The sequence below is a fragment of the Lissotriton vulgaris genome, chromosome 5, assembly GCF_964263255.1.
Source record: "Lissotriton vulgaris chromosome 5, aLisVul1.2, whole genome shotgun sequence".
Classification (NCBI taxonomy): domain Eukaryota; kingdom Metazoa; phylum Chordata; class Amphibia; order Caudata; family Salamandridae; genus Lissotriton; species Lissotriton vulgaris.
This window is the reverse complement of record NC_141693.1, coordinates 2008791231-2008806240: the sequence shown is the minus strand read 5'-3', so window position 1 is coordinate 2008806240 and position 15010 is coordinate 2008791231. Positions and strand designations below refer to the sequence as shown.

The window sequence follows — 15010 nt, the reverse complement described above, 5'->3', positions numbered from 1 at the left end:
CTCCTCTTAAGGCCAACATGGCCGCCTGGAGTACACCGTCCGCGCCCTGGTCTCTGGTTCTCTGTGGAACTTATGGGCCTTAGACAGGAATGCCGCAGACAAGGGTGGATATGGAGTAAAGATCTGTCCACTCCCCCCCCCCCCCATCGCAGGCCTTGTTGAATTCATCCCAAGCCTTCTGTGTCAGACTGGCACCATACTTTCGGGATCAAATTCAGAACTTTGATCATCGACCGATGGAACGTGAGTCCCTCCCCAAAAGTGCCCCGTTGCGCCCCCAGTTCACTCGTGCCACTCAACTCCCCCTCATCTCTCTGCGTCAAACTAAATGTTTGTTGTTGAGGGTTATATATGCCTCCACCGACCCCAGTTTACCTAAAACTCTCCCACTGGCACCCGAACATGCTGCCGACTTTCGGCAGAGTGTGTTCACCCTCTCGTTGCAACCAGGAGCTTCTTTCACTCCTTGGAAGGGAGTGATCCTCACTCTGCTACTTATAAAACCTGGGGGCATATTACCAAGCACAGCGTTAAAATTATCGCTGCTTTAGCTGCAGAAAACAGCTGCTAAAGTGGCGATAATGGGCTTGACAACATGCTCTTGAGAATTCCAATACAAGCCCATGTTGACACCAGAACCTGGGCTTCTATGGGAATTCTTCAGGGCATATTATCAAGCCCATTATCGCCGCTTAAGCGGCAGTTTTCTGCTGCTAAAACAGCGATCATTTTAACCCTGTTTCTTGATAATATGCCCCCTAATGTGTACCCGGAGGATCTGAAAAACGTCCATCCTATTTCCCTGTTTCCATTTATTGTGTCTCGTGATATCCTTGAGTCCTCGCAAATGGTTTCAGGAGTGGCCACGGTGCAGAGTACGCGCTGCTCTCATACGGCTGCAGATAGCATCCGCGTCAGGTCGATCGGGGTGGGTGCCATTCTGTTGACGCTGGGTTTATTGGCAGTATTCAACACCATCTCGCCCGTACGGATGATCCAAGGGCTGCAGCCGATTGGCATCAGTGAGTTTGCACTCACACTCCTTCCCTCTTTTCTTTCCAATAGAGTGCAAACTGGCAGTTGTGGGGGTTTCAAGGCAGAAGCTCTGAGTCTTCCATGTGGGGTTCCTCATGGTTCGTCCTTCAGTCCGATGCTTTTTAATGTGTATGTTGCTCCGTTGGCTACATTGGTGCTCCCGTTCTGGTTCCAGGCGCTGTCATACGCAGATGACACCCAGATCATCATGTCTGTTTCCAACAGCCAGACTTTAGTAGCTGAGAGGTTCAATCATTGTATGTCCAACATTAATAGGTGGATGAAAGGCAACGCCTTAAGACTTAACGCCGACAAAATTAAGGCATTGTTACAACAGATCCAGACTGCCACAGCTAGACAAGTGCATCTCCTGCAGTGCCACAGTGCAGCATGCATAACCATGCTTCCTGCAGTGCTGCACTGCAGCGTGCATGCTGTGACAGGACTGCAGTACACTTTCAAACCTCCACACCTCCTGCAGTGCTGCAGTGCAGCATGCATAACCATGCTTCCTGCAGTGCTGCACTGCAGCGTGCATGCCGTGACAGGACTGCAGTACACTTCCAAACCTCCTGCAGTGCTGCAGTGCAGCTTGCATGTCCATGCCTCCTGCAGTGCTTCAATGCATCGTGCACGCCCATGCCCCCTGCAGCGTGCATGCTGTGACAGGACTGCAGTACACTTTCCATCCTCCACACCTCCTGCAGTGCTGCAGTGCAGCATGCATAACCATGCTTCCTGCATTGCTGCACTGCAGTGTGCATGCTGTGACAGGACTGCAGTACACTTACAAACCTCCACATCTCCTGCAGTGCTGCAGTGCTGCAGTGCTGCAATGCTGCAGTGCTGCAGTGCAGCGAGCACGTCCATGCCTCCTGCAATGCTGCAGTGCAGCGTGCACGTCCATGCCTCCTGCAATGCTGCAGTGCAGCGTGCATGTCCATGCCTCCTGCAGTGCTGCACTGCAGCGTGCACGTCCATGCCTCCTGCAGTGCTGCAGTGCAGAGTGCACGTCCATGCCTCCTGCAGTGCTGCACTGCAGCGTGTATGTCCATGCCTCCTGCAGTGCTGCACTGCAAGTGCACGTCCATGCCTCCTGCAGTGCTGCACTGCATCGTGCACGCCCATGCCCCCTGCAGCGTGCATGATGAGACAGGAACTGCAGCACACTTTCCATCCTCCACACCTCCTGCCGTGCTGCAGTGCAGCATGCATAACCATGCTTCCTGCATTGCTGCACTGCAGTGTGCATGCTGTGACAGGACTGCAGTACACTTACAAACCTCCACATCTCCTGCAGTGCTGCAGTGCTGCAGTGCTGCAATGCTGCAGTGCTGCAGTGCAGTGCGCACGTCCATGCCTCCTGCAATGCTGCAGTGCAGCGTGCACGTCCATGCCTCCTGCAATGCTGCAGTGCAGTGTGCATGTCCATGCCTCCTGCAGTGCTGCACTGCAGCGTGCACGTCCATGCCTCCTGCAGTGCTGCAGTGCAGAGTGCACGTCCATGCCTCCTGCAGTGCTGCACTGCAGCGTGTACGTCCATGCCTCCTGCAGTGCTGCACTGCAAGTGCACGTCCATGCCTCCTGCAGTGCTGCACTGCAGCGTGCATGCCGAGGCAGGACTGCAGCAGACTACCACACCTGTTGGAGGTGTTCATGAGTATAGTGTGTTGGGGGTGTTTGCGGGTATAGTGTGTTGGGGGTGTTTGCGGGTATAGTGTGTTGGGGGTGTTTGCGGGTACAGTGTGTTGGGGGTGTTTGCGGGTATAGTGTGTTGGGGGTGTTTGCGGGTATAGTGTGTTGGGGGTGTTTGCGGGTACAGTGTGTTGGGGGTGTTTGCGGGTATAGTGTGTTGGAGGTGTTCACGAGTATAGTGTGTTGGGGGTGTTTGCGGGTACAGTGTGATGGAGGTCTGTTCGTGAGTCCAGTGTGGTGCACTGCAGCGTGCGTGCTGAGACACGAATGCTCTGTCATGCCACCAGCCCAAGCCACTCACAGGCAGTATGCCAACCATCATTCACCCAGCCACAGCGAACACAATGTAGGGCAGAAAAGCTCAACTTTCCTTTCCTTCTTTGCAGACAATCCCCCCTGACCAGGAGCTGCTGGTGTGGTATGGGAACTCCCACAACACCTTCCTGGGGATCCCCGGGGTGCCCGGCCTGGAGGAGGAGCAGAAGAAAGCCAAGACAGGTGAGTGGTACCCAGAGTCCCTGGCTGCATCCGGTGTGAGAATTAAGAATCACTGTGCTGATGAGTGAGGTGCGAGCAAAGATACACCCCAAAATCCTGTGCCTCCAACAACCTAAAACCTTCTACCTGCTGCCAAACACACCAACAAACACACCGTGTCCAGTGACATCTCCAACACACTGCACACTCTGACACACACCTCCTTCACACTGACACACCTCCAATTCACTGCACCTGCTGACACCCCTAACACACTGCACCCGGTAACACACCAACACACTGCACTCACTGACATGCACCTCCATCACACTGACACACCTTCAGTTCACTGCACCTGCTGACACTTCCAACACACTTCACCTAGTGACACACCCCAACACACTGCACTCACTGACATGCACCTCCAACACACTGCACTCACTGACATGCACCTCTAACACACTGCACCCACTGACATGCACCTCCAACACACTGCGCTCACTGACATGCACCTCCAACACACTGCACTCACTGACATGCACCTAAAACACACTGCACTCACTGACATGCACCTCCAACACACTGACATACCTCCAATTCACTGCACCTGCTGACACCCCTAACACACTGCACCCGGTAACACACACCAACACACTACACCCACTGACATGCACCTGCATCATACTGACACACCTTCGGTACACTGCACCTGCTGACACTCTCAACATACTTCACCTAGTGTCACACTCCAACACACTGCACCCACTGACACACATTCCATCACACTGCACTCACTGACATGCACCTAAAACACACTGACACACACCTACATTATGCTGACACCCACAACTAATTGCACCCGCTGAGACACACTGCACTCGCTGACATCCCCAAAACACTGCACCCCTTTCACCCCCAACACACTGCACTCGGTGATACACCCCTCCAATATACTGTACTTGCTGAAACACACCTCCACCACACTGTACCTGCCGACATACACCCCTAACACACTGTACCCGGTGACACACACCCAACACATTGTACCTGCTGACACACCTCCAATATACTCAGTAGCGGCTTGTGGAGGGAGTCCTGTCGGGTGGTGACGCGGGCGGGGCAGCGTGGTGGTTAGTAAACTCCGTATTATGGCAGAACGGACGTAAGTATACAAACAAATAAAACTAATTTTGTTGCGCGCGCTGCATCGCATTTGGCGATGCAGCGCGTGCAACAAAATTCATTTTTTAAAATTTGTATACTTACCTCAGTTCGGCCATAATCTAGAGTTTACCCCCCTCCCCACCCTGCCCCTGCCCCGCCCTGCCTTACCGCCCGGCAGTACTCCCTCCAGGAGCCGCTACTGAGTATACTGCACACACTACCATACCCCTCCAACACACTGCACCCACTTACACACATCTCCATCACACTGTACCTGCTAACACAAACCTCTAACACTCTCTACTCACTAATACACACATCCAACACACTGTACCTACTAATACAAACCTCTAACACTCTGTACTCACTAATACACACCTCCAACACACTGTACCTACTAACACAAACCTCTAACACTCTGTACTCACTAATACACACCTCCAACACACTGTACCTACTAACACAAACCTCTAACACTCTGTACTCACTAATACACACCTCCAACACATTGTATCAACTGACAGACATCTGCAACATATTGAACTCACTGTCAAACACCTTCAACGCACTGCACTCATTGACACAAAATTCCATCACTTTGCATCTGCTCCTCTCCACTCACAACCCAACCACCTGTACCCACTAACACACCTCCAATGCACTGTACCCACTGAGAAACGCTTACAACACTCTCTAGCCACTGATACTCTGACACGCACCTCCAATGCACTGTGGCTTATTTACAAGACCCCCGTGCATTAGGTGTGTCACTTTTTATGACGCTACGTGACCCCGCCAAAGTCCCTTTGCTTGGATTTTATTACCCTCGTAGATATGGTATGAGGCAACGCAGCTCAAGGCAGGGAGGCGTTCCATGGGCGTTGCGATGGATTTTCCCATGCAGCACCCCTGGGTTTTGACACTGCCCCAGAGTGACAAGGATCTGTAAGCCGGGGAATGCGTCAAAACAAAATGTGCCCCTAGGGCAGGCTTAACGAGTAGAAATATCTTTCTTTCTCCTCGTTCTTTCCTCTTCCCATGTGCGCTGCATTGTGCAACAGAAATAGAAAGAGGAAAGCGCCTCCATGGAGTGTTTTGGTGCTGGAAGGCGTCCTTTCCTGCACAAAAAATATCTTGTCAACAACGCAGACAACCTTGTACCATGGCGCAAGCGTGCCTGCTTTGGCGCTGGGCAGTCAATTGTGCGACCGCACAAGGGAAGGGACAGGAATGTGCCATATTGCCATAAATACCGTGCATTCCAGCCCTTTCATTTTGATGTAGGGCAGTGCAGCAAGAAAACTTGTGGCGCTGCCCAAAGCCAAAGACACGTAAATGAGGCCCACTGTGCCCAGTCACACCCCAAACACAGTGTAGCACTGATGTCCCACCACTCAGGGCCTGCTAACACACACCACCAACACAGAGGGCCCACTCACACCCCAAGAAACAGTACCCTGTAACCCACATCCAACACACCCTAGCCGCTGACACACATCCAACACTGCACCTGCTGACACCCCAAAACACTGCACCAGCTGACACCCCAAAACACTTCACTTGCTGACACCCCAAAACACCGCACCTGCTGACACCCCAAAACACTGCACCTGCTGACACCCCAAAACACTGCACCTACTGACACCCCAAAACACCACACCTGCTGACACCCAAAACACTGCACCTACTGACACCCCAAAACACTGCACCAGCTGACACCCCAAAACACTTCACCTGCTGACACCCCAAAACACCGCACCTGCTGACACCCCAAAACACTGCACCTGCTGACACCCCAAAACACTGCACCTACTGACACCCCAAAACACCACACCTGCTGACACCCAAAACACTGCACCTACTGACACCCCAAAACACTGCACCTACTGACACCCCAAAACACTGCACCTACTGACACCCCAAAACACCGCACCTGCTGACACCCCAAAACACTGCACCAGCTGACACCCCAAAACACTTCACCTGCTGACACCCCAAAACACCGCACCTGCTGACACCCCAAAACACTGCACCTGCTGACACCCCAAAACACCGCACCTACTGACACCCCAAAACACTGCACCTACTGACACCCCAAAACACCGCACCTGCTGACACCCAAAACACTGCACCTACTGACACCCCAAAACACTGCACCTACTGACACCCCAAAACACTGCACCTACTGACACCCCAAAAAACCGCACCTGCTGACACCCCAAAACACTGCACCTACTGACACCCCAAAACACTGCACCTACTGACACCCCAAAACACCGCACCTGCTGACACCCCAAAACACTGCACCAGCTGACACCCCAAAACACTTCACCTGCTGACACCCCAAAACACCGCACCTGCTGACACCCCAAAACACTGCACCTGCTGACACCCCAAAACACCGCACCTACTGACACCCCAAAACACTGCACCTACTGACACCCCAAAACACCGCACCTGCTGACACCCAAAACACTGCACCTACTGACACCCCAAAACACTGCACCTACTGACACCCCAAAACACTGCACCTACTGACACCCCAAAAAACCGCACCTGCTGACACCCCAAAACACCGCACCTGCTGACACCCCAAAACACTGCACCTGCTGACATCCCAAAACACTGCACCTACTGACACCCCAAAACACTGCACCTACTGACACCCCAAAACACCGCACCTGCTGACACCCAAAACACTGCACCTACTGACACCCCAAAACACTGCACCTACTGACACCCCAAAAAACCGCACCTGCTGACACCCCAAAACACTGCACCTACTGACACCCCAAAACACTGCACCTGCTGACACCCCAAAACACTGCACCTACTGACACCCCAAAAAACCGCACCTGCTGACACCCCAAAACACCGCACCTGCTGACACCCCAAAACACTGCACCTGCTGACATCCCAAAACACTGCACCTACTGACACCCCAAAACACTGCACCTACTGACACCCCAAAACACCGCACCTGCTGACACCCAAAACACTGCACCTACTGACACCCCAAAACACTGCACCTACTGACACCCCAAAACACTGCACCTACTGACACCCCAAAAAACCGCACCTGCTGACACCCCAAAACACCGCACCTGCTGACACCCCAAAACACTGCACCTGCTGACATCCCAAAACACTGCACCTACTGACACCCCAAAACACTGCACCTACTGACACCCCAAAACACCGCACCTGCTGACACCCAAAACACTGCACCTACTGACACCCCAAAACACTGCACCTACTGACACCCCAAAAAACCGCACCTGCTGACACCCCAAAACACTGCACCTACTGACACCCCAAAACACTGCACCTGCTGACACCCCAAAACACCGCACCTGCTGACACCCCAAAACACTGCACCTGCTGACACCCCAAAACACTGCACCTGCTGACACCCCAAAACACCGCACCTGCTGACACCCCAAAACATTGCACCTGCTGACACCCCAAAACACTGCACCTGCTGACACCCCAAAACAGTGCACCTGCTGACACCCCAAAACACCGCACCTGCTGACAACACAAAACTCCGCACCTGCTGACACCCCAAAACACTGCCCCTGCTGACACCCCAAAACACTGCCCCTGCTGACACCCCAAAACACCGCACCTGCTGACACCCCAAAACACCGCACCTGCTGACACCCCAAAACACTGCACCTGCTGACACCCCAAAACACCGCACCTGCTGACACCCCAAAACACTGCACCTGCTTACACCCCAAAACACCGCACCTGCTGACACCCCAAAACACTGCACCTGCTGACACACACCTCAAACAACCTGTGCCCACTGACACATCTCCAACACATTGTAGCTGCAGGTCCTGTGCTCACATGCACGCCACCATCATACTGTACCCACTGATGCATCAACACACTGCACTCTCTGACACACACCTACAACACATTATGGCCATTGTCAGCCCAACACCCTGTGCCTACTGACACACACCACTAACATGCAGTTCCTGCTCACACCGCAAGAAACTGTACTATCTGACACCCCAAAAGACTGTGCCCACTGATACCTCAAGAAAACATTCTATGCCAACTTAGACCTTAAACTGCTGTGCCCTCTGACCCCCGGAGTCTGAAACAAACATCCATTACATTATGCCCACAGACCTGCCAATGCCCTATGCCAGCTGGCACCCCAGTACTCTGTGTTTACTGACATTTAACGTGGGCACTGACACCAGACACTGTCTGCCTGCTGACCCATGAACCCCCTGTGATCAGTGAAACCCACCAATGACATTCTGTGCCCACTGATAGCCGCATATTGTGCCCATAAATCGGAATCTCCATCCGATCCCTGTCCTCCGAAGACTCTTCATCTTGCCCTGGATTCGATTGCCAACTTTTTGCAGCGCGTGCTCACGCTCACACTGCAATCAGGACTCTTTCCCGCTCATGGAAAGAAGCAATTGTGGCTTCTCTGCTCAAAAAAAAGCTATGGCAGACCCCGAAAACTTGAATATGTCCCACCCCATATCCTTGTTACCAGCTCCCGCTGAGATACTGGGGAAATGAATGAACCAGAAATGAATTAAATTGATTGGGACTCATGAAGTCATTGGTCACTCGCAAATCAGGTTCAGGAGTGGGCACAGTACAGAATCGACGCTCATTGTGGCTGCAGGTAGTATCCAGCGCCAGGTTGATTGGGGGGTGGCGGCTATACTCGTAACGCTCGACTTATCTGCAGCATTTGACGGCCTCTCACCAGTACGGATGGCCCAACGTCTAGAGCAAGTTGGTGTTTGTGGTTCCACCCTGAAGCTTCTCCGCTCTTTCTTAACCAACAGAAGACACATTGTCAGCTGCGTGGGTATCTGGGCGGAAGCCTTTAGCCTCCAATGTGGTGCGCCCCTGGGCTCGTCTTTGAGCCTGACCCTTTTTAATATATATATGGCCCCACTGGCAGAAGTAGTGCACACCTTCGGGCTCCATGTACTGCCGTACACTGGTGACACCCGGATCCACCCGGATCATTGAGTCATCTCAAAGGTCCCTACGTCGGTGGCAGAGAAGTTCAACCAACGCATGACGAGCGTCAGCAGGTGGTTGAAAGACAATGCCCTAAAACTGAATGCTTCAACAATATACAGGGGTTCTGCCCAAATTACCCTCCCATACCTGGGCAAGGAGCATCACAAGGATGAAGAAGTAGAAAAAATGGTACTGAGGAATCAATAAAACATGGGTTTCTTCAAAACAAGATATGTTTAATTATCCTGTTTTATACAGTTATTTGTATCGTCATTAAATGGTACAATTTAAGAAGGACATATATACGGATCACAAGACAAGGTGGATCAAAATATACACAATAGACAAAGACCTACAAATGCAATATATACATTATATATACAACAATGTACCCTAAACAAAGAGAAAAAAGAATAGGAAATCAATTTTCTGTCAATACCCACTCCTCAATTTGAGTGGAGTATCACAATCAAGGAAGTCCTTATAGCGCCTAAGTTGTTACTCCTTATAACCACAAGCAAAAATAATGCTTAATCAAGGCGCCTAACGTCATTCAAACAATATACAGTATAAATGGACTCCTTAGAAAGGTAAAACTGAATGCAGTAAAAACTGAGGTTCTAGTGTTTGGCACGCAGGAATCCACCTGGTCCAATATCTGGTGGCCGGAAGACTGCAGGCCCCTTCCCACTCCAGTCAAGTCAGACAAAAACCTGGTTGTCATCTTTGATAACCCCTCAAGATCTGACACTCAGGTCGGCCTCACCCCCAGCACGTGATTCCTCATCACAAGGACCTTGAGGAAGATCTTTCCATACCTACTCTGCCTTTTCTTTTTCCCCTGGGTCTCTCCTTACAGTTGGTCCACTGTCGGCACAAGCGCTGTAACGCCCCGTTGCTGAGGCATCCATGCGCTCTACAAATTTTATAACATAACATTTCCATGGAACTGCGTCCATCTGTCTTCTATCATTCTGGTCAACTCGCGATTGGATTACTCTATATCTCAACATTAAAACCTCCTGCCTTAATAATCTTCAAATAGCCCAGAATGCAGCAGCCCGATTGGTCCTCAACATACTCAGACACCCCTCGATCAGGGGTGGGATTCATTCCCTTCACCGGCTCGTTGTCAAAAATAGGTTTACTTTCTAAGCTCTCTGTACCACATTCTTAGCCCTGAATCAGAAAGGACTCAACCCACTCTTTCGATGGCGCACTCCCAGCAGGCTTCTTCGGTCTTCCTTCCACATAAGGCAATTATTCCTGGATTTCGGAAGGCCAGATGGGGCGGTCACTCCATCTTGGTGGCCACTGCCAAATTTTGGAACACCCTTCCCACCCACATCTCTGGACTTAACTCTTTCTGTTTTAAAAAAAAGAATCTGAAAATGTGTCTTTTCTCTTTTCAGACCTCTCAGTTGTCTTCTGCCCTCTCACACATCCTCTGCTCACCGTGACACCTCTCAAGACACTCTGCCCACTAACAAAGACGCACAAGGCTGTCCATTCCCCTACCCACTGACAGAAGCCACTAACACATTGTGCCATACTGGCATGCTCCCTAAAACACGCTGCCGCTGGCACGCAGGGACAACACACGTGCCACTGGCATGCACCCCAAGTACACTCTGCCAGTACCTGCCACGGGTGGCAGAACAGCCCAAAAGTATGTACCTCAGAGATGGAGTCTCGTGAACATCAATTATGACTTTTAATATTGCTTTGATTAAGGTTTTTGGAGCACATTTCTTAAGCTGTTTTTATATTTAAGATTTTTTAAACATTTCTGCTTTCTTAGTTCTACTTTCTATACTTAGTTGTATATTTAGAATGCTCAGTCTTCTGTTCCATACTTTCTCTATATTTCATTTTTCTTCCAATTAGCTTATGTTTGCTTTGACTTATATTACATTGTTAAACAATGTATGTTATTTGTATTCTATTCAATTGATAACATTGCGGTTCAGAGTTCAAATGTGCCACTTTCGGTGTCCTATATTTCACTTTCCATTGCCAATGTCCTATATTTAATTGTGTTTGCTGTCCTAGATTTCCTGTTTTCAAAGTTTAATTCTCCTTTTTTAATTTCCCAAATTACGTTTGTTCTTTTTGCACTCTGTTATTTTTTATATTTTCTTTGACCCTTTTTATTTAATGACGTATTTTTTGTATTCTCTTTCATTTCATATTGTCCCTTTTACGTTTCTTATGTTCTTTTGTACATTTAGTTTAGTGTTGTCTATGTGCTAACCTAACCAATCACAAGCAAGAGTACAGTGACAATTAGAACAAAGAAAGTAGTGTACTGTGTACCAGAATTGGGGTCCAGCACAAAAATCCAGACTATGGGTATGACTAAAATGTTGTTTCCTGTCTAGGAAAGTCATCGTAAATGGAAGAGGAAACCTCACCGGCATCCTCGCCCCACCCTGGTGGGCCAATGCCACCGAGGCGGACTCAACCTCCTCGAAGACTGTGCCGGAAAAAAACGAGTTCTTAGATACAATCTAATTGGCAAAGCAAAAAGGGAACTAGACTAAGCTAAAAATATATTTGTGTTCCTGGATTAATAAAATGTAATCAGCGGGTCACTATTTGATGACTAAAATCCAAAGGTGACGGTCTGTTGAGAGTAATGGCTCAAACCCATCTACGACCTGCCCAATAATCTAGGACCACCAAGGTATTTTTAGTTTAATCTGGTTCCCCTTGTTGCTTTGTCCACTAGATTGTATCTAAGATCTCATTTTTTCCGGCACAGTCTTCGAGGAGGTTGAGTCCGCCTCAGTGGCATTGACCCACTAGGGTGGGACGAGGATGCCGGTGACACGTTATGTGCTTGAGGTTTCCTCTTCCATAAAGGATGACTTTCCCTAGACAGAAGACAACGTTTCAGTCATATCCATAGTCTGGATTTTGTACCGGACCCCAATTCTGGCACACACTACGCTACTTTCTTAGTTCCAATTGCCAGCGTACTCTTGCTTGTGATTGGTTTGAATCTGTTAAGAGATGTACAGATGTCATACTCATCTGCTCTCTATCTGTTATGTTTTTATCAAGTACTATCTCATACTTTTTATTTACATTGAAATGTTCCTTCTTCAGTTGAGCATTTTTGTACTGTTATATATCATGGTTTGTGTTTTCGATGTTGCTTTACATTTCACATATATTTTATTTTTTTATAATCTATTTTATATTTTTATTTGCTATTTCATATGTCTGCTCTGTTGTAAATATTAGATACTGTTACATACTATTTATGTTTTGTTTGTGACTTGATATATTTTGATTTCTGAGTTTAGTATTAGGTTTTCATCTCCTATACTCTGTTATGCCTTATTTTGTGAGGGACGTTATATTTAATTTATTTAGTTTTATAGGTTTTACGCTTTATTTCAGAAATTCAGCTTTATGTTGTTTTCTAATTTCTTTCTTATGTTTTTATATCTTATTTTTCATTTCTTAATTTATATGTTCCCGTATGTTTTTCACGCCATTCATGGCCTAATCTATATTTAGCATCTTGCATTTTTAAGAGTCCCATGTTTCCTTTTCTGTGTCCTTTTCTTCTTTCATGTGTCTACTATTTGTATCTCCTATTATGTGTTTTTGTTGTAAAGTTAGATTTCATGTATTCCATTTTACATGTTATGCCCATTTGTTACCTGTAGTTTGTTCTTTTTACTGTGTACATTCTTTTCATGTTTTTGTGTTTTTCCTCACCATGGAATATTATGCCTTCTCCTGTGATAAACCTTAGCCTTGCTGTATGTAGGGCTGCTCTTTCGGTTCACGTATTCTGTCTTACATTTGTATTACCTTCTCTTACCTGCGATTGTTACGTGCTATTCTTTCTACTATTGTGTTACCGATGTTTACATTATTGTCATGTTCTTCGTGTTTCTCCTCGTCCTGGTACATTATATTATGCCTCTTTCAGTGATAAACCTCGCCTTGCGGTGTGTAGTGGCTCTGCCGGTTCACGTATTCTGCCTTATGTTTGTGTGTCCTTTGTTACCTGTGTTCTTTCTACTGTGTTGAGGTACCTCACACTGGTACATTATAGCATGCCTCTTTCAGTGATGAACGTTAGCCTTGCTGTGTGTAGTGTGCCCTCACGGTCCACGTCGTCTCACCCACGCCTCCTCTCTCGTTTCCTTCACAGATGACTTTGGCGCCTTGGACGCGGCCTGCTCCGCCTCAGGGCGCATGCGCTGCGTGATCTGCCACCGAGGGTTCAACTCCCGAAGCAACCTGCGCTCCCACATGCGGATCCACACCCTGGACAAGCCCTTCGTCTGCCGCTTCTGCAACCGCCGCTTCAGCCAGTCCTCCACCCTGCGCAACCATGTGCGCCTGCACACGGGCGAGCGCCCCTACAAGTGCCAGGTGTGCCAAAGCGCCTACTCCCAGCTGGCGGGGCTCCGGGCGCACCAGAAGAGCGCCCGGCACCGGCCCCCCAGCGGCTCCCTGCAGGCGCACTCGCCCACCCTGCCCGTGCCGCACCCGGCCTCCCTGGCGCACCACATTCCCACCCTGGTCCTGTGAGGCGCCTGGCACCCAGGCCTGGCACGGATCCGAACCTGGCTTGTGACCCACGGACTCACCGATGCACCCGCCGTGGAGGGCCCACGGAGGGACAGGGCTTCTCCAAGGACTCACCCACCCTGCCCGTGCGCACCCGGCCTCCCTGGCGCACCACATACCCACCCTGGTCCCGTGAGGCGCCTGGCACGGAGCTGGCTTCTGACCCCCGGACTCACCGATGCTCCCGCTGTGGGAGGGTCACGGAGGGACAGGGCTTCTCCACGGACCCGGCCACGTGCCCATCACGGCTTCTCTGGACACTTAGGGCCTTATCTATGAAGGCCTTGCGCCACCGATGCGTCACTTTTTCCCATTTTAAAAGTGACGCACCGGCGGCGCAAGGCTTTCATAAATAAGGCCCTTAATGTAATCTATTTCTGGGCAAACACTTGCGCCAAACTCGAACCCCGCGCCCCCTGAGAGACGCTTGTGCTGAGCAAGAACGGGGAGGGCACGGGGGCCGGAGCAGAGGCATGGGGGCAGGCACCCCCACAAGGAGGCTGGGGTCTGCTGGAGGACTTCCGAGGCCTGGCCCCGGAATACGCTACGTTTGTCAGAGGCAGGGTGGGATCCCGGCGCTCCCACCCCTGCGCAGGCAGGTGCACGAACCGAGGAAACAAGCATCGGACCGCCTGGTCTCTGAACCCCTCTGAGCACACCCGGAGGCACCAGTTATCAAGAGGGGGCAAGGACTGAACAAGCATGGAGAGCGCGCCCCCGCCCACCCCCCTGAGGAGGACCGACGGCTAATGAACAGTGACCAAGCCCCCTCCACCTCGAGGGCGCCGCTGGCGAGGCAGCCACTGGAAGGCCATAAGGACCACACCTCTGTCCCCCACTCCAGAGGGGGCCCCTGAGTTCTCAGGGTGGACTCGGTGGGAATGACTGAGTACATGGCTACCCCCTCCCCACCCACGAGCCCCAACACAGAGATGACCCCAGAAAGGCCAGGACTGGGCGAGCACGGCGATAACTCTCTTGCCATCCAGAGGTGCCAAGGATTGAATGGGAATTTAGCTACAGCATGACC

The 15010-nt window shown here is 50.5% G+C and overlaps 1 protein-coding gene across 1 annotated transcript in view; it reads left to right on the top strand.

Moving 5' to 3' along the window:
• Window positions 1-14238, top strand: part of PRDM12 (PR/SET domain 12) — a 31793-nt gene extending 17555 nt beyond the window's left edge. The window contains exons 4-5 of the mRNA XM_086920597.1: window positions 3117-3228; window positions 13559-14238. Of these exons, the coding sequence (XP_086776723.1) occupies window positions 3117-3228; window positions 13559-13941 (495 nt within the window). The 3' untranslated portion in view covers window positions 13942-14238. The remainder of the gene's footprint in view (window positions 1-3116; window positions 3229-13558) is intronic.
• The last annotated feature ends 772 nt before the right edge of the window (window positions 14239-15010 follow it).